Source organism: Hyperolius riggenbachi, chromosome 8 (genome assembly GCF_040937935.1).
Source record: "Hyperolius riggenbachi isolate aHypRig1 chromosome 8, aHypRig1.pri, whole genome shotgun sequence".
Taxonomy (NCBI): Eukaryota; Metazoa; Chordata; class Amphibia; order Anura; family Hyperoliidae; genus Hyperolius; species Hyperolius riggenbachi.
Window position 1 is genome coordinate 77,594,380 of NC_090653.1, and position 26,617 is coordinate 77,620,996.

A 26,617-nucleotide genomic window follows, 5' to 3' on the forward strand; every position below is an offset into this window, starting at 1 on the left:
ATGTGAGCTTCCACACACACTTTGCACAGACATGCTCTTTTATATTGATAACTCTGTGGCCTCAATTCACAGAGCTTTATCAAACACTTTCTCAAACGTTTGATAATTTTCCTCATGGGTAAAATCTAATTTTGAATTCACTAAGGTGTTATAGATTTATCGAATGTTTTATCAATTAAATGATCAATAAATCTGTAACATCTAAGTGAATTCAAAATTAGATTTTACCCATGAGGTAAATTATCAAACGTTTGATAAAGTGTTTGATAAAGCTCCGTGAATTGAGGCCTGTGTGTATGTCTACACTGCCGTGACTCTCTGATTTCCCCCAATCTCATGGCCGTATGTGCTCATTTTATCTTAGTACTCTCTTTAACGGATTCAGGACAACACTGCTCTGGTCCAGAGCCAGACCAGAGTCTTCAAAAAAAAAAAATTCACAAAGTGATCACTGTGATTCGCTTACAGTAATGACACTGGCCCCCGACCAGCGCTCGGAGCTCAGTGATCATCGGACAGCTGGGTGTAGCAGCAGCACAACCAAAGCAGGAATGCAGTGAGCCGGGACAAATGTGGTTGAATGTATCGATCAGGCATGCTGGGAAATTTCGGGCCGATGTGCTCGATCGGGTGTGAAGTGGTAATGGTGTGCGATAATCGTGAATGACAAATGCAATGGAAACCCTGCCCGCTATTCACCCCCAACCGTCCGTCTCCCCCCCCCCCCCCATATTTTTTTTTTGTGCACGCACGCACACAAACCACTGGGAAGGGAGGACAGCTGTTTTAATGATCCTTGGAAAACGATAATTATGTAACTGCAATTGTCAATACAAGTTGTGGGATGCTTTTACTAATATGTCCTGGAGTCCTTTAACCTCCCTGCCGTTCTGATTCTATGCGGCGCATGGCCGCGAGAGGTGGTTTTTTTTGTGTTTTTTTTTTTTAGCATGTAGCTAGCCTAGCGCTAGCTACATGCTTTCCCCCCCCCCCCCCCTCCCTTCGGTATCCCGCCCACCCCTCTGATCCCCGCCGACGCAAATACCCAACAGGAAATCTTGTTCTGAACGTAATTTCCTGTATGGGCTTCCCCCTGTCGGCATGGCGACGATCGGACTGACGTCATGACGTCAGGGAGAGTCCCGATCCACCCCATAGCGCAGCTTGGCGCTGATTGGCCAGACTGCGCAAGGGGTCTGCGGGGGGGGGCCTCTTTCACGGCGGATGAGCGGCGGCGATCAGAACAAACACGAAGCTAGCAAAGTGCTAGCTGCGTGTTTGAAAAAAAAAATATGCAAATTGGCCCACCAGGGCCTGAGGAATCTTCCGCGGCGGCTTAACCCGAGCTCGGGATAACCGGCAAGGAGGTTAAAGCGTCCAAAGCGGTTTTTATTACCTCTTTTTATTCTGCACCCATATTCAGCATTAAAATCCAAACTGATTCGCCGCATCCCCATGTCAGAACTAGTTATTTATGCTCCAGAAATGCCCTAAAACGATTCTGCAATCGCGTCCTTTTTCTTCCTTAAAGGGTACCAGAGATGAAAAAATAAAGATTTTATACATATCTTGGGCTTCCTCCAGCCCCATACGCTCTGATTGATCCCACGCCGCCGTCCTCCTCTTCCCGCAGCTACGAGAACCGGCTCCCCGCTGTTCCGTCAGTCGGAGCCAGTCTAAGCATAAGGGAAGTGCGCTGTTTGTGTATCTCTGCAGCAGCCGCTGGAGAGATACGTAGAGGGCACACGTCTCCTGCGTAGCTGGCTCCGATGACTGGAGCCGGTTCTCGTAGATGCGGGCAGCGGTGGATGGCGGCGTGGGATCAATCCGTGCGTATGGGGCTGGAGGAAGCCCCAGGTATGTAGAACAGCTTTTTCATTTTCCCAGCTATGGTACGTATACGGTTCCCTTTAAAGAAGCAGAGCTGTGCTCAGTAGCTCTGCCTATTCTCCAGTACGTTTTCACTGATCTCCGCCTCTCACCGCCCCTCTGTCTTCTTTCACTGAGGGGCGGGGAGAGGCGGAGATTGACTGGATAAGAGGCAGAGCTGCTGCGCACAGCTCTGCCTCTCCCGGGCAGCAAAATCTGCAACTTCAAAAGTCGTGGAATTTTGCCCCGGTATTTCAGGGGGATTAATACCTCGTTCTGCCACGGGGATGTGACGAATCAGTTTGGATTTTAATTCTGAAGTTGGCTGCAGAATAAAAAGAAAAAAAACATATATCCAGGCATATCGCCTCTAGTTAGGACATGTGCATGGTGCGCATGGATACATTGCGTTAGCTCCCTTGTGCGATTGGTAAGATGCGCTATCTGTTCCAGGAGAGGACGTCAGGATGTGTGCTCCTAATCCCTTGATAGGTTTGATGCAATGAATGTTTGCATGTTTGCACTATGCATGTTACAGGGCCAGAGTTAGGACACCAACATTTACCGGGGTATTTCTGCACAGTGTAGGTGACTAAGCAAAAGTATGCATTCTTATGTGAACTAAGACCCCGGCTTTAACTTAGCTGTAGGGATAACAGTGGTGCCTGGATAATTGAATCTGTGAATGCATTTGTTTGAACAATGTGCATGCGAGTGTGCGAAGGGTTACTGATTTTTGCTAATTTTCTGGCCACACCCCCTTCAGCACCTCCCTTTCCTTAATAACGTCTTTAATGTCCTAACTAGAGGCGATGTGCCTGGATATATCTGTTTTTTTTTTCTTGTTTCTGACCCCCTGTGGCCAGGGTTTTAATTCAGTGCACTCCCTCCTTCCTCTGTTTGTTTTTTTTGTCAGCATGCACACAGCTTATCTAAAAAAAACAGGAGCGCTCCATAGTGTATTACCAAGGAAACCAATTTATTCGCATTAAAGGGAAGGTTCAGGGACTGTTTAAAAAAAAATAAAAATCCGCATCCACTTACCTGGGGCTTCCTCCAGCCCGTGGCAGGCAGGAGGTGCCCTCGGCGCCGCTCCGCAGGCTGCTGGTGGCCGACCCGGCCAGGCCGGCGGCCAGGTCGGGCTCCTTCCGCGTTCCAAAATGCGCCTCACGGCGGCGCGCTGACGTCATCGGACGTCCTCCGGGCTTTACTGCGCAGGCTCAGAACTACTGATCCTGCGCAGTAAAGCCCGGAGGACGTCCGATGACGTCAGCGCGCCGCCGTGAGGCGCATTTTGGAACGCGGAAGGAGCCTGACCTGGCCGCCGGCCTGGCCAGGTCGGGTCGGCCACCGGAGATCACCGGCAGCCTGCGGAGCGGCGCCGAGGGCACCTCCTGCCTGCCACGGGCTGGAGAAAGCCCCAGGTAAGTGGATGCGGATTTTAATTTTTTTTTAAACAGTCCCTGAACCTTCCCTTTAAAGGTTCTACTTACATAGATATGATTAAAATTCACTTGTAAGCGGTAAGTCACATCCGCAGTAAGCCCGGCGGGATGAATCCACACGCGCTGTTGCCAGCAGCACGGTCTCCGGTGGCTTGGGAGTTCCGTCTCTTGGGGCGGTGGGCGGAGCCTAAGCTTAGCGTGCTGATAGCGTCATTATGGTTCCCTCCACTCAGGTTTACAGCGGATGTGCCTTACTGCTTACAAGCAAATTTTAATCATATCTATGTAAGTAGAACATTTACTGCGAATAAATTCGTTTCCTTGGTAATACACTATGGAGTGCTCCTGTTTTTTCTAGATTTCTCTTGTACCCAGTGGTGGAGGTGCTCCAGTATACAGTGTATATTGCAGAAGCGACCAAGGATTTCTTGAAGGGGTCATATCTTCATTGTGAAAGCGCAAGGACGTTGTGGTTTATTCTTTGGATTGCACACAGCTTATGCTGGTGTATGTGCATGGTGGGCATGGATACATTACGTTAGCTCCCTTGTGCGATTGGTAAGATGCGCTATCTGTCCCAGGAGAGGACGTCAGGATGTGTGCTCCTATTCCCTTGATAGGTTTGATGCAATGAATGTTTGCATGTTTGCACTATGCATGTTACAGGGCCAGAGTTAGGACACCTACGTTTACCTGGGTACTTCTATGCAGTGTAGGTGACTAAACAAAAGAATGCATTCTTATGTGAACTAAGACCCCGGCTTTTAACTTAGCTGTAGGGCTAATAGTGGTGCCTGAATGATTGAATCTGTGAATGCATTTGTTTGAAAATTTGCTTGCGAGTGTGCGAAGGGTTACTGATTTTTGCAGAATAAAGAGAGGTAATAAAAAATGCTTCAGACTCTCTTTAAAGAGGAACTGTAACATGAAAAGATCCCCTGGGGGGTACTCACCTCGGGTGGGGGAAGCCTCCGGATCCTAATGAGGCTTCCCACGCCGTCCTCCATCCGTCAGGGGTCTCGCTGCAGCCCTCCGTGGAGTCCGTGCAGCGGTGACGTCAATATTTACCTTCCTGGCTCCTGCGCAGGCGCTCTGACGGCTGTCGGCTCCGAACTACATGGAAATACCCGATCGCCGTCGGGTCCGCTCTACTGCGCAGGCGCAAGTGTCCTGCGCCTGCGCAGTAGAGCGGACCCGAATGAGATCGGGTATTTCCATGTAGTTCGGAGCGGAAAGCAGCCACAGCGCCCCCGCTGGAGCCAGCAAAGGTAAATATTGAACTGGCAGTCGGCACAGTCGCCGGCTGTTCGGAGGGCTGCGGCGAGACCCCCGTGGGACAGAGGACGGCGTGGGAAGCCTCATTAGGATCCTGAGGCTTCCCCCACCCGAGGTGAGTACCCCCCAGGGGATCTTTTTAATGTTACAGAAGTCTCTTTAAGGATTTTCACACAAACTGCAATCTTCCTGTAAGCTGTAGTTTCAGCACTTTACATATTGGGATTGTTGAACAGGTTTTTTCAACTACTGTTTACCTTATTCAGCTCTACCATTTAAAAATCTTATAACTGTTACTTAGTATATGGTTATACTGCTTTATTGACCAAACACAAGGAGGCCCCAAGCTGACTGCAGCAATCCCTACCACTATTTGTCATTAAATGACAATTTAGCAGCCAGTTGGGGGCCTCCTGGAGTGTGTGTGTGATGGATTCTGGTACCTAAACTGTGTCTGGCTCTCTGTCTGGTTTATAAGTATGGCATGAGAAATGGTTGTACTATGTTACTTTATCGAGAAAATATTTTAATCTGCATTTATGCTGTATTTTTATTTAGTTATTGGCAGAGGATGCTGAAGCTGGAGCTGAGGATGAAAAGGATTTAGAAGAACTGAAAAAGCAAGGCATTAATCCCCTTCCTAAGCCACCGCCTGGTGTTGGGCTGTTGCCTACACCTTCAGCTCCATCTGGACCTTCTAATTCTACAGGCTCTTGTGATCCAGCATCTCCACCAGCATCTGGTACGGGTTTACCTGCAGTGTCATCTGTGTCCGGTCCTCAACCTCCTGGAGGACCTGTTTCAAGTGGACCACCACCACCAGGAGCACCATGTTCAGACATGCAAGGACCTGGAAGTCCTCCCCCAGAGGAAATCATGACTGGAGGCCCTGGGCTGCTGCCTGAAGATTTTCTGATGGATGAACCTATTCATGGTGGCCCAGGACTGATGCCTGGTGGTTGTCCACTGCCTGGACCTCACATTTCAGAACGACAAATGCATGGAGATCCCATACCTGGCATGCAGGGTCCAGGAGGTCCTATTCCTGGAGGACCAATGCATCCAATGCATGTTGGACCAGGTGAACCACTACCACCAGAAAGACCAATTCCACCATATCAAGGCGGACCTATGCATCCCTGTGAAGGAGGTCCTTTGCCTCCAATGCATTCTGGACCGGGTGGTCCATTACCCCCTATGCTTGACATGCATGATGGACTTGAAGGACCAATGCTTGGTAGTCCACCAGATCTTTCATTGGAAGACATGGATGACCTTGGGCCAATGGATCCAATGTGCCAGAGAAAAATTCCATCACTGTTTGAAATTGTGGTGCGTCCCACTGCTCATTTGGCTCACAAGCTGGGCGTCAGGTATGTTTTCGTTCCACCACGCTATTTATGTGTCTTGATTAATTTTTACTGAATACTATTTTTCATTCTTATTTGTTAATCAGGCCGCCTGGTCCTCCAGGAGGTCCTCCAGGGCCACCGCCACCCAGATTCCCTGGGCCCATGGGTCCACCAGGCCCAATGCATCACGATTTGGATATGGATGAAGGACCACCTATGATGCCATATGGCCCTGGCGATGAGCATTTGATGGTAGATGGACCACAAGGACCAGACTTCTTTGGTGAATACTACCCAGACCCAAATATGGAAATAGGACCTGATATGATGGGAGATGGAGGTTTGTGTGCCCTATTTTATTTTATTGACTTCAGTTATTTCTTCACTGTGAGTATTTATTTGCCACAATTTCTTGCGAGTGCCCGCGCATCCATGTCATCTGGCGCGTAGAGTGCCTGTGCAGTAGTTGTGTGCAGGATCAGTATGTGGACGAGCGCAGGCACAGAAGAGCCGACCCCGCCGATCGCTCATGATCATTACGAATGGCCAGCGAGAACACTGAGGAGGACTGGGGCTGTGGCAAGGGACAGAGACGGCTGCTAGGGGCTGGATGTAAAAAGGTTTTCATCCTCCCTCATCTTGGAAGTCCTTTAAACAATGTATATTGTATGACTGTCCTACTGATTCTCTAGACCCTGAACAAGCATGCAACAGATCAGGTGTTTCTGGCTGAAGTTTGACAAGATTAGCTGTATGCTTGTTTCAGGTGTTGTTTGAAAAAAAAAATATGGCAGCTTCCATATCGCTCTTACTTTAAGTGTCTTTTAAAGAGAATTTGTACTGTGAAAATCTTACATAAATAAACGTACCAGCCTCATTGCCGTCTTCTCCTAGCCCCCTCTGTGACATTTTCGCTGCTCGTGCTACTTTCCTGGTGATAAAATCACTGTTTTATTCATTGTTTTTGTAAACAATGAAGATGGCCGGCAAACAGGAAATACATCATCAGAGCAGGTGCCCGTTTGCAGAAGCTCCTCTCAAATGTGTCTTGATTGCTGGAATGTTACTCCCACATGTTTCCTTAGCTGCTTGTCTGAGCTCTGCACTGATCTCTCTGCACTCACATCTGTTTCAAATGTCTCAGCTACAGGAGCCTTGCAGAGACGCTGGCTGTGAGCAGAGACAAGCCTGTGACTCCTACACACACAGAAGAGCCTGCAGGGGGCGTGGAGGGGGTGTGCATAACTTCTCCCTATTACAGCAGAGAGAGTGCATTCCTCTTTGTCTCAACAAGGCTTGACAAGAAAAGATTAGATCTATTACAGAGACAGTGCAACTAGAAAAGGCTGCAGTAATCCAGACCACATTAGAACAGGTGTAGGAACTTATAGGATAGAAGAAATAAGGCTGAACATTTTGTTAGTCTCTTTAAAGGACAACTGAAGTGAGAAGAATATGGAGGCTGCCATATTTATTTCCTGTTAAAAAAATACTAGTTTCCTGGCAGCCCTGCTGATCTATTTGGCTGCAGTGGTGTCTGAATAACACCAGAAACAAGCATGCAGCTAATCTTGTCAGATCTGACAATAATATCAGAAACACCTCATCTGCTGTATGCTTGTTCAGGGTATATGGCTAAGAGTATTAAAGGGAGAAGTTCAGCAAGACTGCCAGGCAACTGGTATTGCTTAAAAGGGAATAAATATGGCAGCCTCCATAGCCCTCTCACTTCAGTTGTCCTTTTAGTGTGTGGCTTCAGAGCCTTCATATACCACATTTTTCCAAGGAAATTAGTAATACTGTAAATTTGAGGATATGGTCTTTTAATCACTAGAGCTTACCAGTTTCATGTAGATTAAAGAAGACCTGTACTGAAAAAAAGTTCCCCTGGGGGGTACTCACCTGAGTAAGGGGAAGCCTCTGCACCCTATCAAGGCTTCCCCCCGTCCTCCACGGCGGTCTCGCTGCAGCCCCCGGAACGCACAGGCGACAAATCCGACAGCCTGTGCAATATTTACCTTTTCAGGCTCCAGCGGAGGCGCTGTTGCGGCTCTTCTGACGGAGATCGGCTATTTTCGCCTATCTCCGTGGGAAGAGCGGATACTGCGCCTGCGCTGGAGCCAAAAGGTAAATATTTACATTGCCGCCGATCCGGGAGGATTTTCTCCGACGCCTTGGGGCTGAGGTGTATGGGGAAAGCCTCAATGGGATCAGGAGGCTTCCCCCACCCGAGGTGAGTACCCCCCAGGGGGAGTTTTTTTCATTACAGATTTTCTTTAAGGAGAAATCTCATGTCTACATGTGTGCAGCAGCCAGATTGGCCCTGATTGGCCAGTGTTGCAGTTGTCAATGTGCAGGGCTCTGCTACCCCTATTACAGCATAAAGTCATTTTTTACCAGTTATTGACACATTTATTTTTTGATTTGCAATCAGGTCTTTATAATGACTATGGAGGAATGCCTGAAGATCCTCACCAGTACCACGACCATCCTCCAGAGCATGGCCCAGAAGATCTCGATGGGCCCCCGTCCTTCAACAAAGTGAACATCCCAGACTTCTTGCCCTCTGCCCCGCGTGCTCTGTACCTGCGTATCCAGCAGAAGCAGCAGGAAGAGGAGGAGCGAGTCAGGAGGATGACAGGAGGAGCTCCGCAGGATAGAGATAATGAAGAAGGTGCTTTCATGCTACTCGCTTTACTCAGATATATTCTCTTCTTCGTACATAGAGCTTACAGAAAAGCAAAGTGACCAGCAATTTACAGGCACCTGTCGTGAGACATTTTTGTAATAGTTTAAATTTGCCCTGAATTTACAGAAATCTACCTCTGCAGTCGTACAACCTCTATTTCACTGGCCATTAGACAATTATCTAATGAGTTATTGGAATTGTGGAACACTTTTTTTTTTAAAGGATACATGAGGCAAACCTACGGAAGAAAAGTTTTACTCACTTGGGACTATTTCCAGCCCTTAGACGTCTATCAGGTCCCATGCCAAAGTTCTGCTGTTCCCCAGGCTGCCGCTGTCCCTCCGTAAGATCACAAACAGCAGATCACAAACAGCACTCGTGCTAGCATGCACCTGTGCTCATCCCAGTGGGCATCAAGAGGGCCCTAGGGTGCAATGACCTGGTGTCCTATCTTCGATCCTTAGAAGGGGGGGGGGTCACCAGACTACTAGGGAGAGCTGTGTGAAAAAGGGGGCCCCGTAGACTAAACCATTAGACTATATGGGAAAAATATATGAAGGGTATGGGGCACCACTACTCCAGGATAAGCTTTCCTAGGCCTCAGGGAAGGGTATATATAAGGGGAACCAACCAGTTCACCAGGATAAGCTGTAACAAAAAGAGTGGGCTATTACTTTAAAGGACCACGATCACGAAAAATTGAAATTACATGTAAAACACAAGTAACGAGTGTTTCTTCCAGAGGAAAATGAGCTATAAATTACTTTCCTCCTATGCTGCTGTCACTTTCAGTAGAAATCCAATGGAATTGACAGGTTTTTGAGGAATCTTATCTCATCATGGGGGATCCTCAATATTTCATTTATTCTTTGCAAACGCACTCCCTGTGAATGATATACCTTATATACTCGCGTATAAGCCTAATTTTTGGCATAAAAATGTGCTGAAAAGTTACCCCATCGGCTTATATGTGAGTCAGTGGAGCAGAACGGATCGTGGAGCAGGTTTTGTTACTTGCAGAAGAGTGTAAGGATTATGCACTAATGATCCTGCTCTTGCCAGCTGCCTCCCTGCTGTGTCCGTGGCCCTCCATCCCCTTCAACATGGTGTGCAGAGTGTGCTACTGAAGACTACCTGTGTCCTCAGGCTTGCGGAGTGTGCATGCAACGTGTCAGCGGTGCCATGATCAGGGATTCTTCCTGTGTGGCAACTGCTTTGTCTCATATCTATGACATCATCTAGTGGCATCTTAAGACACAGCTGTATGATCCTGGGGAACATCTGGCTATGGGGAGAGGGGATGGCTTGTACTGGAATCAGATATAGCTGCTGGGGAGGGGGCTTATACTCAAGTCAATCACTTTTTCCTGGTTTCTGAGGGAAAAGTGGGTACTTCGGGTTATACGCGGGTCGGCTTATATGCGAGTATATACAGTATGTAAACATGCAAGCCGCCCCCTACCTGTTTGCACACTATTCTGGCAGTTAGACTTAGAAACTACCGTTCATGAATTAAACATGTCAGATTTCTGCTACCTACTTTAAGTCACAGAAACGTATGAGAAAAGTAATGTACAGCACAATTTACTATGGGATTGCCAAGGGACAGTGCTTGGTGGTGGGGGGAGGGCATTGCGGGGCATAAAATACTTACTGAGACTCCAGGTGGTGTTTTCTAGCCTTCCTGTAGCTCCTAGTGGCTCTCCGGCATCTGTTCACGGTTCCTGGCGTGTCATGTGACCTGACGCGGAAGGCCGCTAGGAACTACAGGAAGGCTAGAAGACTCCACCCAGAGGCTTGGTAAGTATTTCATGCTGCATGGGGATGGAGGTTTGTGCTTTTTTCGGCCGGTTGCACAAGCAACCGACAAGCACATGTATCCTGCATCAGGCTATACCGGGGACTTTGCCATATCATAGATCCTGTATGTTGATTCCACCATATGCTATCATATGCTTTCTTCTGATTGTTTGATGCAACAACATTTACAAGTTTGTCTTTTAAGTCATTTGCTGTGTATGCATAGAGCTGTACAATCAGGAGTATAGTATTAGGACACATCAGGTAAGCTTTGCTGCACTCTTTCCTTTGCCTGTGTGTGGCCTGAATAGTGGCTCATGCACCCTGGTGACCTGGGAAAACGGTTTGATTTCAGTTACATAACTGATATCTTTTTTTTTAGTTGATTTGATTTCATCATGGAGAAGAGTATGTCTCTGCAGATAAAATTATTTAAGAAGCATTATTACGGTTTATGATTTTGGGAATCTTCCATGACAAGCATCAAACTGGGAGAAAGTATCCTAGTCGCACAGGTGCGTTTCATGCTTGCAGTTGCTCAGAGGCAATGATGGTCTGAAAACAGGATCGGGGCAATTCTTGTTTACGGTGCTCTAAAGTGAAATAATACAGGCTTCTTTAGCTCAGGGAGACATTTCAGTGTAAAAAAAAGTGATTTACTGCAGGAGGTTCAAATTAATGACAAGTACTCAGTCTCACTCACCATGCTGCCAGCCTTCAGGTGGTAGCTGGATTGTGAAGTTGGTTGATTTGCCCAACATTTAGATCTGATTGCTCTTTGGAGACTATTTTCTAAATGAAAATCTGAAGATGTGGAAGCCCTGGAGTGAAGCAGTTGGATCTGGTGGTGGAGTGGTATTTCGGCGCTGGATATGCCCTGGCTGGGGATGTTCCATTCAGTTGAATGGGCTGCCTAAGACAGAAATAGTGAATATGCATTGGTTCCAAAGCACCAGTGTCTTACTTCACTGAATTGGCAAGCGCCAAAATTATATAGCAGTGTAATCTTGGCCTTACTCATTCTGGTGCTGTCTTTGTGGGGTTTAGTGATGCAGATCAGATCTGACAAGATTAGCTGCATGCTTGTTTCTTGATCAACAGGATTGCCAGGCAACTGGTATTGTTTAAGTGGAAATAAATAGGGCAGCCTCCATATTCTCTTAACTGCAGTTGTCGTTTAAGTTAGCGAGGCAGCTGAAAGGTTAATTAATGAGACTGTCAAACTACAATGGCATAGAAGGTAAACATACCTTGAAAGGAGTGAACATTTGTAATTGCCCATTGCTCCTTTTGTTATTTTGTGGCATTTGTTTGCTGTGTGCCTTCTGATCTGTGTAGTGACACTTGTCTTGCATATTTTCAGGAGATCCTGGTAACTGGTACTCCAGTGATGAGGAGGAAGGTGGAAGCAGCGTGACTTCCATATTAAAGACATTGCGACAGCAGTCTTCTAACCGCGCTCCCCCACAGGCTCCTCCCCGAGACACTGGTACAGGAGGACAGGCTGATCCACGCCTACAGAAAAGCTCTGCGGCTCCTTCTAGCCGCCCTACAGATCCCCGTCTGTCTCGTGATCCTCGACTTTCCCGGGCCACAGATGCCACTTGTCCTCCAGAAACGGGACCTAGTGATCCTCGACTGGCCCGACATGCAGCCCAGCATTCCAAACAAGAGTCGCCAGTTAGTAAAGCTGATGATGATGATGGTGAAAGGGTCTTACGGGACAAACCTGTCAACATCCCCCTGGATGCTTTACCTGGACACACCTTAAGAGATCCTAGAAGCCAGCTTCAGCAGTTCAGCCACATCAAAAAAGATGTTAGTTTAATTAAACCAAACTTTGCCAGGACTGTTCTTTGGAGTCCTGAAGACCTTATCCCACTCCCCATTCCTAAACAGGACTTCATCCCTGTGCCTGCAGCACTTCAGCCTGTGGTGGGCCTTGATCCCAGGCTTAACCGTCCACCCCCTTCAACATCTCCTGACGCATCATCGTACTCTACGCTGCCTGATTATGAACTGCTTACTAAGATTCTGAAGAATGTCAAGGCTGCCTCTACGCCAGCAACGGCTGAAAAGCCCACTGATCCTCGAACACGGAAGCCTCCGGCTGACCCACGGCTTCAAAAACCCCCAGAGCCTGTGGCACCTATACGGCCACCAGAACCCACCCAGCCCTTGCCCATAATACCTCCTGCTGAGAGCACAACCACCATTGCCCCCTATGACCCGCGTTTGCTATCCTCAGGTGGACTGAGCAAGCCTAGTGGCCAAAGTAACGTTCTCAGTTCCATAAGTCTATATGACCCTCGGACAGGGAACAAGACCTCAGCTGAGGGGGCATCTAATGACGTACCCTCTAAGGGGTCAGACAGCAAAACTGCCAGTAAACCAAAAGAGCCCCTATTTGTGCGCAAGTCTGCCCTGGACCAACCGGAAGCAGATAAGCCTAACTCGGAGACTGCCACTGACCGCTATAACAGCTACAATCGACCCCGAGCGAAAACTGCAACTCCCTCAGAGGGCAGCCAGCCCACTGCTGTACATAATCTGCCCGTGCCATCTGTTTATGGCTTAGTCAAGCAAACTGCTAAGACTGGCAACGGAAGCCCTTTTGCTGGCAATAGCCCCACGCAGGACGCTGAGCAGGACGCTGGCTCGCTTAAAGATGTTTTTAAAGGATTTGACCCTACGGCATCTCCATTCTGTCAGTGACCTCCACAAACAGAGCATTCTGAACAACTTACACCTATTTTTTTTTTTTTTTTTCATTTTTTTTTTTGTTTTACCACCCGATTCCATTATTGGTCTTGTCTATCCTTCATGTATATAAACTGAAGAGAGAAATGTAACACTTCTGCGATCAGTTTTTAATGAATAATCATTGTATTGTGTAGTGACTGATACATTCTGTTTGTACATTGTTTTAAAGTTTTTCTTTTTTCTAAACATACATTACTCTGTATATTTCCATATACTTACGGTGTATTGCTAAGGACAGCACAGTTGCAATTGTTATGAAGTGAAATGCCTGTGTGAGAAGCATCAGATGGGAAGCTGCCCATTCCCTGACTCTCGGGCTGAATTCTCGTTCCTTTCTGTGGCAGTAAAGCTGGAATATTAAAGCCACAACACTGCCCTGGTTTGTAGCTAGAGAGTCTGAAAATGTCGCCTTTCCACTGAGGCTGCTTACAGTCGTTTTACTTTGTGACAAATCATCTTTAAAGAGAACTAATCATGAGTGACTTATGCAGGAATTTGAGTATCCATTATTCTTACCCACACCTAGATGGGTTATTAGCTTTGCAACTAGGAGTCCTGGTGAGCTTGCTGGGCAATCTGCAAAACATGTAACAGTGAGACAAAGTGCAAAACTAACAGTGAGACCGACTACAAAAGAGATTCAATATGACATTGAGACATAGGTCACACATTCCTCCCTCTGCTGTTCGGAGACATTATAAAATGGCCATTAGGCTTTACAGACAGCAGTCTTTGTTGCCCCAGACAATCATTTCTGATCATCTTGGGAGACAACCTTCACAACAGCCTTTTGGTTTGGCTGAGCTACATTTACTTTTTTATGGGGATCTGACTGCAATTCGTCCAGTATATCCTAAAGAAGATTGAGGTGCCTGTATAGAAATCAGGCTGTCAGCTGAAACAATCTTGACCGATCATTTCAAAAGTTAAACACCTGATGCTCGAATGGCCACTTAGGCACGGGTTTTCTGTGTTAAAATTCCTGTTTGTATGCAAATTTTTGCACCTGTTTTCATTATCCACCAGAGTGGCTAGTGAGTCAGTGGGAATTTGCCTGCAATGTTTGAATTTATGCTGCAGGTAAGTTTATTTTTCATGCCTGCAAAAATGCTAATTTTAGCAGACGTGTAATTCCCATTGACTTTCATTAGATGTGCGGCGAATGCGCAAAACGCATGCAAAATTTGAGAAGTGTGTGCCTAACAGTAAAGGTGAATTCACCAAACATTGTTGTAGACAGTTATACATCATTTTGGGAGGAGTCCTAAAAGTACGTACTGTAAGGGCCCTACGATTTTCTAAAAAGGCAGTTGTAATTCTGCTGCATTATTCCTGCGTTTTGATTGAGCCCAACATAGTGCAAATTGCACAGCTCAAAATGCGTTTGGGATTGTGTTTTGCTATCGCGGTTTGCTATTTTTTGGGTGTGAAAGAGCCCTAAGAGCCGTCATAAAGCAGATAAAAGAGGAACTGTAGTGAAAATAATGTATAGAATATAACTACTTTATTTGTACTTCTAATCATTTTATAGATTATTTAGTTGGTTTTTGCCCATTGTAGAATCTTTTCTCACTCCGATTTACAGTGTGACATTTATTTCATTATATAGATATACTGGTTTCAGCATCAGAAAACGTTTTTATAAGTAAAAGTGGGTATCCTAAATAATGTTCTGCATTCAACTACACGTCACTACAGTGCCTCTTTAAACTGTTGTCGCCCAAAGCGAACATTGGCTGTTATCCTGACAGAAGACTTTTGGTTCAAAATCCACAAAGAAAGCAGAATTAATAAGATGGCAGATGAAAAATCCACAAGCAGGGCTTCAAAATGATTTATTATGATGAAATTGTAATAATGTAACAATATTCATATTCTTCTGTAAGTTCATGGCTGGTTCTCTGTAAAGATGGATTCCTCAGTGGTAATGTTTAGTAGTTTTTGTCTGTGGCACATATGTCCCCACAGAGCACACATGAAATCTTCTTGATTAAGGTAATTGTAGAGGGCAGCGACCTGCACCTGCCCGTCAGACTGTTGTAATCAGGTCAGTGAAAGGATGTCTGACTGGGATGTCTGCGGGTTGCTATGTTTGCACACTGTACAGACTTACTGAAGAAGCACCATGGTGTGAAGAAGGCAGCTAGTTCCTAATATTGCTGTACAGGAAGTTTGCCGGGTCCTCGTGTCAAACGCTATAAATTGCTCTGTGTGTCTGTCAGTATGTGGAAGCTTCCGGAAGCCTTGGATATGACTGAGCAGGCAGCTTGTTGTACATAGATAGATATATGCTTTTATACCATGTTTGTGCTATATTATGCAAAGAGGAACAAGTTCACAAAACCAAAAGGAAGGAAAAGTATTTATAACAAATATCTTTAAGCTTGCCACTTGAGTATTGTAAAGAGTTTATGTAAAGCGATTCCTTACACCGCCTTCTGCTCTCCCGTTTTATCTGTGCACTCGACAAACAAACAAACACCAAGTTGGTTTGATTTCCAGAATGACGAAACTGCTAACTTTATTATAACACGTGACTGCATCTAACATACCACTTATGGCATTGAGAATCCATAATGGTGGGTTTACACAGGGATTTTAATTTGTAATTTATTGTAAGTGTTAATGAAGTAATATATTTGCCCTCCTGTGTAGCTAGTGGTTGGGGCTGAGAGGTGGGGCTTTTAAATAGGACAGTTGCTGCCCTGTCAGTTGCTGATGAAGGTGCATTATGATGTAATGCTGGGAATACACCATACGTTTTTTCAGCAGATAGATGGGTCGATAGATAATTTCCGACATGTCCGATCTTATTTTCGGTCGTTTTTCTGATCGATTTCTCATAGAAGTGAAAGGAAATGAATAAGAAAATATAAAATCGATTGGAAAATCGATTGAAAATAAGATTTGGCAGTAAGTGAACTGAAAAATCTCATTATGTATTCCCAGCATAAAACTAACATTTAAAGGACTTCTGAACTGAGAGGGATGTGGAGGCTGCCATATTTATTTCCTTTTAAAAATATACCAGTTACCTTGCTGTCCTCTTGATCATCTGCCTCTGAAGCTGAACACATACCTGATGCACTGATAACGACCACTTCAGCTGAAGTGGCTCACGACCCCCAATCGCTGACCCACAAGCTATCTGCCCGGTGGAGCAACTCACTCGCGGTGGACTACCTAGAAGATGGCTCTCTGCCGTGTGACGCACACACTGCTCCGTCATCCTTCTGCCTCACCCCCCGCATAGCAGCAGAGTGTGTCATTAGCTATACAGCTCACTGCATCTGTACAGCTCGGCCCAGCAATGTCGCCCAAGGGGATTGGTGACATCCATTAAAAGTGTGTACGCTCCTTGATACTTTTGGCCATAGACCCTGAAAGAGCATGCAGATCAAGCGTTTGACTGAAGTCTGACTGGATTAGCCACACGCTTGTTTCAGGTGTGTGATTCAGACACTACTGCAGCCAAAGAGATCCGCAGGATGCCAGGCAACTTGTATTGTTTAAAATGAAGTAAATATGGCAGCCTCCATATCCCTCTCACTTTAGGTGTCCTTTAAAATACATATGTACACATAGATATAAGATATAGATTTGCCCCAGAGTACTGTGAGTGACTTTCTTTCTATAGTGCTGTCACTATATACTGTATACTGTCGTACACACCCTAGAATGGTTCTCGTGTTGGTCTGCCCCAATGCGGTGACGAGAGAGCCGGCCTACTTCGGTCATCTTGTCTGAGCGCAAGCCACGCCTGTTGTTCAATTCCCTACCTTTCACGTTTTGTGCCGCTACATCACACACCTCACTGTTTTCAATCTGTTCCCCTCCATAGCACCAGATGGCGTCGCTAGCCTATAGGCTAGCAATATGTCTGTACAGCACCCGGCTCTGAATTTGTGTCTTGAACCATATGGCCACAGTCCTCATATATATGTGTACGGGGCTTATTAATCTGATGGCTCTGACTTCATACTTTGATTTTCTTTATTTTTCACAGCACTTAGGGTTACTTGATTCAGCTGCTAGAATACTGTGAGTGAACAGGCTCAATAACCAACATGTTTGTTTAGATCATACATGTCAAACGGCGGCCCGCAGGCCATAACTGGCCCTCAGAGCCATTACATTTGGCCCTCAAGTGGTTTCTCCACTTTGCATTATATTTGGCCCACTCTAGATCACCAGGGAAGCTATATTGGAGGTGAAGCCCTAGAACCCCAGAGAAGCCATATGGGGGAGGTAGGGAAACGCATTAGACACCAGGGAACTGTATGGGGAGGCTGGGGTTCTCTAGACACCAGGGAACTGTATAGGGGAGAGAGGACCACTAGACACCATAGAACTATGTAGGGGTTGGAGGGGGGCCATAAGACACCTGAGATCTTTATAAGGGAGGAAGGTGGCCAGTAGACACTAAGGTTGGCCCACGACTAGGTCCTAGTGTACAATTTCGGCCCACTTTGTATTTGAGTTTGACACCCCTGGTTTAGATCCTTGCCAGGGAGAACTTTTACAGTAATAAAGGAAACCTTGAGCCTCAAACCCCCCCATTGAGTCTTTGAACTAGTCCAAAGACTGTCAGTAAGAGGGTCAGAGTTGCCAGATTAATAACACTGATTTAATGTTAACGCTACTTTGGAAATTGTTCCTTTTTTAGTGCATTTTACTTTGGGAAAATTAACATCCAATATACAGGTCTACAGGTGTATTTTAAATTTTGCAGTTTTCTTCATGGCACCCCTTTAAGCTATGTACACAGTTTAGATTTTAAACCATTGTTTCTGCTCACTTTAGTTTGAAATGATCTAAAGCGTGTACTCTTACGTCGCTTTCCTCTTCACTGATCATGCCACACGAAACGATCAGTACAGATCTATTTGGACAGCAGTGTCTATCAAGCTTGTTTTCTCTCACCTTTTGAACTTGTATCCGAGCCCCACATTTGTTCCCATTCCTCACAGCTGCAATACTTTCATTTGCTAGCTATGCCCACAGAGCTGCTTGATACAATGTGTGTCTTGCATTGGCACGGCAGCAACTGTCAGACCTGATGGGTAGACTTCCAGGTTCACACTACTTAAAGGGCAAATCTAAAGTAACACTGCAAAGCTGTAAACCTTGGATAATGAGTTTCTATATTCCTGCATGTGGCCAGCCGTGACAGGTTCTCTTGAAAGAGTAGTTCAGACAGAGGTGACACTAGAAGGCAGCATAATGAAGAAGTCAGTAGGCAGTTGCTCGTTTATGCACATGTAGATTCTTGAAGTATTCACTTGAGAGGAGTTGCTAAAGGCTATCATAGGTATTTTAAAATGATTAGTTGTTCTGTTCACTAACGCATTAAAATCTATGGCTCTTTCAATTGATTTTTGACCAAAATGTTGATCAAAACTTAATTAGGAAAGTTTGGTCTTTTTGTTAGTCAAGGGGTGGGAGCAGCATAGGTGAGACACGGCTGTATAATGGTCCACATAATATACTGCACTGAGCAGCACATAGCTATCAGTAGCTGCTGTCTGATTGAAATATAAGATATCTAGTAATGCATGGGGGTAATTCTAGTAGAATGTCATTATCCAGGAGATAGACTGTTTATACCTGATGGTCTATGGCCATCTTAAAGGGAACCTGTGGTGAGTGTGATATGGAGGCTGCCATATTTATTTCCTTTTAAATAATACCAGTTGCCTGGCATCCTGTTTTTCTTTCTGTCATCAGTAGTGTCTGAGTCGCACACCTGAAACAAGCATGCGGCTGATCCAGTCAGACGTAAGTCAGAGCGACTGATCTGCATGCTGGTTCAGAGTCTATGGCCTACAGTTCACAAAGCAGGATAAAAAATGGATCTGTCCAAACGGTTGTTTTTGAAAGGCTTCCTTTTTCCTTCTGTGACGCTCTGTTCTATTAACGTGCGGTCAGTGCAACCCGCCAGTCTATCTGGAAGAATTGCTCCCACCCCAAACTTGCGGTCCATTCGGCGTAACAGGCCAAGCGGATCCGTTCTAATGGAGCAATGTGGACAGAGCCTACTAATTAACATGTTCACCACCGTTGGGTTCTGGTCTGTTTTTTTTTATGCCAGTGTTAGCCGGGCCTTAGAGACGCACTATCAGCAGGACTGCCAGGCATATCTGCCTCAGGTTCCCTTTTAAAGGAGAAGTGAGCTAAAGTTCACTTCAAACACCCAATCGCATCATGTGCAGAGCAGTTGTAAACTCACCTGCGTGTGATTGGATGCTTGATGTGAACGCAGCTTCCTTTCACCGCTCAAGGAGGAGAGTTATATTATCACATTACAGTAATATCAGTGAGCTGCAGGCTTCCTGACTGTCATCAAGGTGGACCTTCTAAGCATCTCCTAGTCTGCACAAAACATTCTTCAGTCTACCAGCATGATAGAACAAAGCGGCAGTAAAGGCTATTTGTAAACTAAATTACAGTATTTCACTTCCACATTTCGCACTAGTGACGGTCACTGAGATGCAAATAATTTTGAGTTGATGCAGGATTATGCAAATTGTGTATGCAAATTTATGCAGCTTGAAAATGGACCAATGGAGTTTTACCTCAGCAGGATTTGATTGGTTCATTTTCAAGCGGCATGTATTTGCATATCATTGTCCATCACTACTCCACAGTCAGATCTGCCTGAAAGGCAACAACATTCTGCTGTTCCCAGGTTTCCATCTTCACATGACTGCTGCTTTGATACAAACCCTCCTGCAGTTGTCTCTTAGCTGCCTTCTGCCTTGGTTTCTTATCTGTGACTGGCTAGAAGGATTTACTATAGAAGCCACCACATAACATTGCTTTATGGTTAGATTCCTCTGCAGTGTTGTGTGTTAGTGCAGTAAAGATAAACAGTGTTGTTTTGCTATAAAGATTAATAGTAAACGATCACAGATAGTAGAAGGACAGCGGGGGCAACATGATGCTGCAGGAGGATTTGTATTGCTGAACACAGTAAGGTTAAATCCATCCACATATGAGATTTTAGATGGAAATGGTTCCTGGTGTGCTCTACCAAACCTAGCTTGCTTATATCTCTCAGGATCTCTGGTAGCACTGGCCATGTACAGTAAATAATAATATCTATAGTGGTGCAGACCACAGATTAGAGGGTGTACCCATCAATGGTAGAGGTGTGAAGGATAATAGTTTAAATTGGAGCTCTGTTAACTTCATACTGCTCAGTGCAGTACAAACCTATGTAACAGGGAACCCCTTAGCTACCTAGATTATTCTTGATATCTGAAATCAACGGACTGTTTGTTAATCTATGTTGGAGTTTTTTTTAATTACTAAAATATTCTAACCCCCCCCCCCCTTCAAAAAAGGATATCTCCGAGGAACTTGTGATCTTCCCCTTATGGGCTAGTTCACATTGCTCAGTTGTGTTGCAGAATTATTCTGCATGTCAACTCACTGCCCATACAATTCTGTGGGCCTGTTCGCAGTTGTCCTTTGAGAAGAGCAGAGTGCCACACTTCCTGCCACTGTCTGCAGCTGCGAGGCCTCCTATAAATAGCTGCAGCTAGAGGCCTCTAGTGGAGAGATCTCACTACCAGAGTTCATGAAAGATATAAGGATCTGGTCCTTGGGTCTGTTGCCATCTGCACACAGCTGAAGCATCTATTTAGGAGGTTTAAACCTAGTCATTCGAAGATGGAAATTCCCTTCTGAATATCCAAAGACATCTGCCTGTTTAAAGTAAACAATGGAGGGTTGAAGTAGTGACTATTTTTGGTATAAAAAGTGGTGTCAAGTTATAAATGAAATGTTTCCTCTTTGCCAGTCTCTTTACTGTTTTAAGGGATAATTGTATTTCAAATGATTTCTTCAGTGCAAGCTTTCAAAGTAGTCATAAATAAAAGAATATATAATATATATTTGTGACTTTTCTATTGTAAGGAGATTGTTCAAGCTAGTTACTTATTTGTTTCTAGATGTAGCTTGAAATTAATCTTGCCTGCACGGAATGTCTGCAGCCTCTGCCCCCTTACTGTTATTTACAGTTTACAAAGATTAGCTATAAAGCACAGTTATCCAAAATGCTGCCATTTTAGTAGCTCCCAGAACATACACTCCCTTTGTTTACACCAGCAGGCATCTGGAGTCATGTGATTCTAAGATCTGGTTCTTCCCTTGTTACTTAAAGAGAACCCGAGGTGTGTTTAAAGAATGTTATCTGCATACAGAGGCTGGATTTGCCTATACAGCCCAGCCTCTGTTGCTATCCCAACCCCCACTAAGGTCCCCCTGCACTCTGCAATCCCTCATAAATCACAGCCATGCTGTGAGGCTGTGTTTACATCTGTAGTGTCAGTCTCAGCTGCTCCCCCGCCTCCTGCATAGCTCCAGTCCCTGCCCCCGTCCCTTCCCTCCAATCAGCAGGGAGGGAAGGGATGCAGGCGGGGACTGGAGTTCTGCAGGAGGCGGGGAGAGCAGCAGACTGACACTATAGAGATAAACACAGCCAGCTCTGACAAGCTGTTTGTCAGCAGCGTGGCTGTGATTTATGAGGGATTGCAGAGTGCAGGGGGACCTGAGGGGGGTTTGGGATAGCAACAGAGGCTGGGCTGTATAGGCAGATCCAGCCTCTGTTTGCAGATAACATTCTTCAAACCCACCTCGGGTTCTCTTTAAAGTGGAAGTGAACTCTTGCACAGCGCACAATGAAAAGTCTTTATTCTGCATATAGCTTCTGAGGAAATTCACTGCTGTGTATCTGTGTTCAGTTTATCCACATCAAAGTATCTAAATAGTTCTTAATAGCAGCAGTGAATAGAAGCACTGCTGTGGCTCTCTCCCCATACAGTAAACGCTGCAAAGTGTAACCAATTTTCCACAGAATTGTAATGAAGAAATTCTAAGTTCAGTTCCACTTTAAGCACAACCATTTCATCTGTTTTGCTGAATATTGTAGCAGGCAGAAATAAAATGAGATGACACCTGCCTTTTACTCAGGAGTGCCACTTAGAGTCTGGAAGGAGTGGTAGCAGTTCTTGAAAACATAGTCCTGATTTTCAGAATAGGAGCAGAAAAGGTTAGGAGTGGGCAAAATAGGTGAAGAGTGAAATGTATATTTCAGTGGTGCAAATAATCATTTTATCTGATTAAAAAACAAACTGAACACTCACAACGAATGTCACCCGGCAGGGATCAGGAATCGATCGTTCAGCCAACAGTTTGAGCCGAGTTCTGTACAGGCTAGCAACACATCCTGTTGCTATGGAGGGGGGAGGAGGGGTAAAAGAACAATACCCTCAGCCGAGGGTGGTTGGGGACCTCTTACACACCCTAAATTCTCGGCCAAGGCGGACCACACCAACCCCCTCTCTCACAAGAACTATCGTATGTGTGTACGGAGCTTTAATGTAACTACCTTACAGATCAGAACCTTTCCTACTTCCTTAAAGCGAACCTGAGGTCAGAGTGATATGGAGGCTGCCATATTTATTTCCTTTTAAACAATCCCAATTGCCTGGCAACCCTGCTAGTGTATTTGGCTGCAGAAATGTCTGAATTACAACAGAAACAAGCATGCAGCTAATCTTGTCAGTTCTGACAATATTTTTCAGAAACATCTGATCTGCTGCATGCTTGTTCAGGGTCTATGGCTAAAAGTATTAGAGGCAGAGGATCAGCAGGACAGCCAGGCAACTGGTATTGCTTAGAAGGAAATAAATATGGCAGCCTCCATATCACTCTCACCTCCAGTTCACTTTAAGATCAGTAACCCAATATGTACCGTAGGAGCAACTGAGGAAGGGATTTCAGGATGGGACTGGTAAGTAAAGAGAGTAGGGGTGTGTCAGTCAGTGTTGCAGTCTGTCAGAATAGCAGGTTTTGCCATATAGAAGTTCTGATCTGTCAAATAACCTATTTATTTTCGCATCTGTGGAAAATCTTTGCATCCCCGCTACTTAAATATGTGTGCATTTAGTACATATTTACAGAGAACCTGAGGCGGGTTCTAAGAATCGTAATCAGCGGGGAGGGAAGGGACGCGGGCGGGGACCGGAGCTATGGAGGAGGCGGGGGAGCGACGGAGATTGATAGGCAATTGTAAACAGTCGGCTGGTGACACGCTGCATGTTGACAGCGCGGCTGTGATTTATGGGGGGCAGAGCAGAGCGCAGGGGGTCCCCGGAGGGACGATATATAGTAACAGAGGCAGGTGATTATATGCACAGCCAGCCTCTGTCTGCTATTAGGATTCTTAGAACCCACCTCGGGTTCTCTTTAATGGGGATGTGAAGTGTTTTTGCACATAGTTGCAAGGTAACAAAAAAGTGAGAAAGGTATTTTAGAATTTCTGTATAGGAAACCCATAAGGGCTGAGGCGCACTAGAGCACTTTCAGTAGGGTTTTGGGATCGATGGCAATTTCAAGAGCGCTAGGTTAATGAAAGTCAATGGAGGTCATTCCACAGTGGCAAGTTCCCAAAATCGCAGTGTCTGCAGCATGTTTTGGAGCGTTTACACTTTAATACAAAGTATAAGATCGCTGCAAAATCACTTTCCAGTTACTGTCAGTTACTGTACAAAGCCACCACCACATTTTGCACCATAATGCCTTCTGCTAATGGAAATCGCTATAAAACTTGCTAGCACAAAATTCCAAATCGCCAGAAAATGCTGCAACAATTGGTACAAAAGAACTTAAAGGATTGTAATTTGCAATCTCTAGCAGGCCCCATCTCCTAACACCACTGTTGGTATGGTTAGTGCAGTGTACTCTATCGGGACAGTTAGTGTAGTGCTTTATGGCAAGGGCTGCAGATATTCAGGCCAGGCAGTCGAATAACCTTCTGCTGGCAAGTGATCATTTCCCTTATGGTAATAACTTCAGTAATACAAAATAATGACTTGTATAAAGAGCAACTCTGAAAGCTTACAGTGAGGAAAGGTGCAAAGTTACCCTTTGATGTGCTGGTCACAATATGAACACAAAGGACCTGATTTATAACGGTTCACAGGAGCTGGAAAAAAATAAGTACTTCAGAAGATGTTTGCAATCTTCAATGGAAATGAATTGGTGATTGTTCAATTCCTGTGTTGTGCGCACTTAAGGACTCCAGCCTGTCTGGATTTACTACAGAAAGGCTGTGCAGGGGTGTGCCCACAATGTCCGCAATACAACTTCTCATTAGGGATGATCAATAATAAGCTAATAATTCCGTGGTTATGCAAATATATGTAAATTTGTATGAAAATATATGCAGCTTGAAATTGGACCAATCAGTTTAAACCTGGGTGGGACTTGATTGGTCCATTTTCAAGCTGCATATATTTGCATAAAAATGTACATAAATTTGCATAAACTCGAAGTATTTGCATATCATTGATCATCCTTCCTTCTCATCCACTACTCATATCTTACATCCTCGCTCTTGTCTGATGTGACCTGTACAAGCTCTGTCACTTATAACGCAGGTCAGGCTTGCTGCATCCTTTATGATCTCCCTTCTGGTAGAACATTTGTATAGGAGGACATGTTACTTTTATCAGCCTTTTTGTTTTTGTTCTGGATATGTATATATATATATATATGTGTGTGTGTTTTGTACCACATCAGGATAATCAGATGGTTTATACTACTTTCACTCCTCCAGCTTGCTGAATCATGTCTACAGGCCGATACCAATACACAACCTCAAGTATTTCAGGACAAAAGCGGTTCATGTATTATTAGGTGATGATGACTTGTCTGTGTGTAAATATAAGTGAAAGGCTGGATGCAGTGAATAAATTAAATTTTTTCTTACAGCTTTGTCAGTCCATGCTTGTCTCTGTTACATACATGCATTGTTTGGTTCACATTGTGTGCTTTACACAGTTCTCCTGGGGTGAATTGTACTGCAACCACATTGCACCATGGGGACCATTCTGTTTAATGTAATTCATGTTTAAAGCACCTGAGATGCACATGGCTTTTTCAGCCCAACTTTATAATATGCTGTTATAAATCTATCACAATTGCTTTGCAAGAAGTCACCCGATTTTTTTTTTATTTTTATGTTAAAGTAAACCTGAATTGAGAGGGATATGGAGGATTCCATATTACTTTCCTTTGAAACAATACCAGTTCTGGCAATCCAAGTCTTTGGCTACAGTTGTATCTGAACTAGTGTTGATCGAACACCCAGTTATTCGGGCTCGGGTGTTCGATCAACACTAATCTGAACCACATACCTGAAACCAGCATGTTGCTATTCCAATCAGAAGTCAGTCAAAAACATCTGATCTGCATGCTTAGGCTGGGACCTGCTATGCGCACCATGCACTACATTATTCAGGCAATAATGTGGTGTGTCGTCATAGCGACGCATGGCAATTTGAATCGACAGGTTCTTCCTCAAGATGTCAGACACGCTGTACAATAGTAACAAACACATAGCTTTTTTTTAGCCAAAAGGAGACGACTTGATGGGGAACTATGGTGGCTATGCTCATTTCCCCTTTGACACCAAAGGACGGATCCTGCACGTCACATATGCATTGGTGCTTAAAGAGAATCTGTATTGTTAAAATCGCACAAAAGTAAACATACCAGTGTGTTAGGGGACATCTCCTATTACCCTCTGTCACAATTTCGCCGCTCCCCGCCGCATTAAAAGTAGTCAAAAACAGTTTTTAAAAGTTTGTTTATAAACAAACAAAATGGCCACCAAAACAGGAAGTAGGTTGATGTACAGCATGTCCACACATAGAAAATACATCCATACACAAGCAGGCTGTATACAGCCTTACTTCTGAATCTCAAGAGATTACTCGTGTGTGTTTACCTTCTGTCCCCAGCTTCTCTCATGCACTGAACATTACAGGCTTCTTGCAGACAGCTCTGCCTATGTCGTTAATTCCTCAGTATGTGACAGACCAGCTCCTTTCACAGCCTCCAGAGGAGGATTTTTATCCAGCTCTCTTCTATCACTGATAAGATAGCAGAGAAGCTGCTGGCTTATGTAAATAAAACACACACTGGAGTGTGCATAGAGGAACAGTTCAACACTGAAGAACTTGGCAGTCTTCCAGACACAGGCCGACAAGTCTGACAGGGGAAAGATACATTGATTTATTACAGAGATGGTTATAGTAGAAAGAGCTACAGTAAGCCAGAACACATAAGAATAGGTTTAGGAACTTGTAGGATGGTAGAAAAAATGTTGTAATTTTTGTTACAGAGTCACTTTAACCTTTACGCTGGTTGAGATACTGTACATACACATGCACAAGTACCATCTCCCACAGGGATGGGAATCAACCCCTTGTACATACAGATGTCTCCCACAGGGATCGGGAATCAACCCCTTGTACATACACATGCACAAGTACCGTCTCCCACAGGGACGGGAATCAATCCCTTGTACATACAGATGTCTCCCACAGGGATCGGGAATCAATCCCTTGCGT

The 26,617-nt window shown here is 45.0% G+C and overlaps 1 protein-coding gene across 3 annotated transcripts in view; it reads left to right on the forward strand.

Moving 5' to 3' along the window:
* ZC3H4 (zinc finger CCCH-type containing 4) overlaps positions 1-19,330 on the forward strand; it is a 59,510-nt gene extending 40,180 nt beyond the window's left edge. For all 3 annotated transcript variants that reach the window (XM_068250731.1, XM_068250732.1, XM_068250733.1), the window contains exons 11-14: positions 5,148-5,962; positions 6,046-6,281; positions 8,376-8,615; positions 11,794-19,330. In XM_068250731.1, coding sequence (XP_068106832.1) covers positions 5,148-5,962; positions 6,046-6,281; positions 8,376-8,615; positions 11,794-13,145 — 2,643 coding nt within the window. In that variant the 3' untranslated portion in view covers positions 13,146-19,330. The remainder of the gene's footprint in view (positions 1-5,147; positions 5,963-6,045; positions 6,282-8,375; positions 8,616-11,793) is intronic.
* Positions 19,331-26,617: the final 7,287 nt, after the last annotated feature.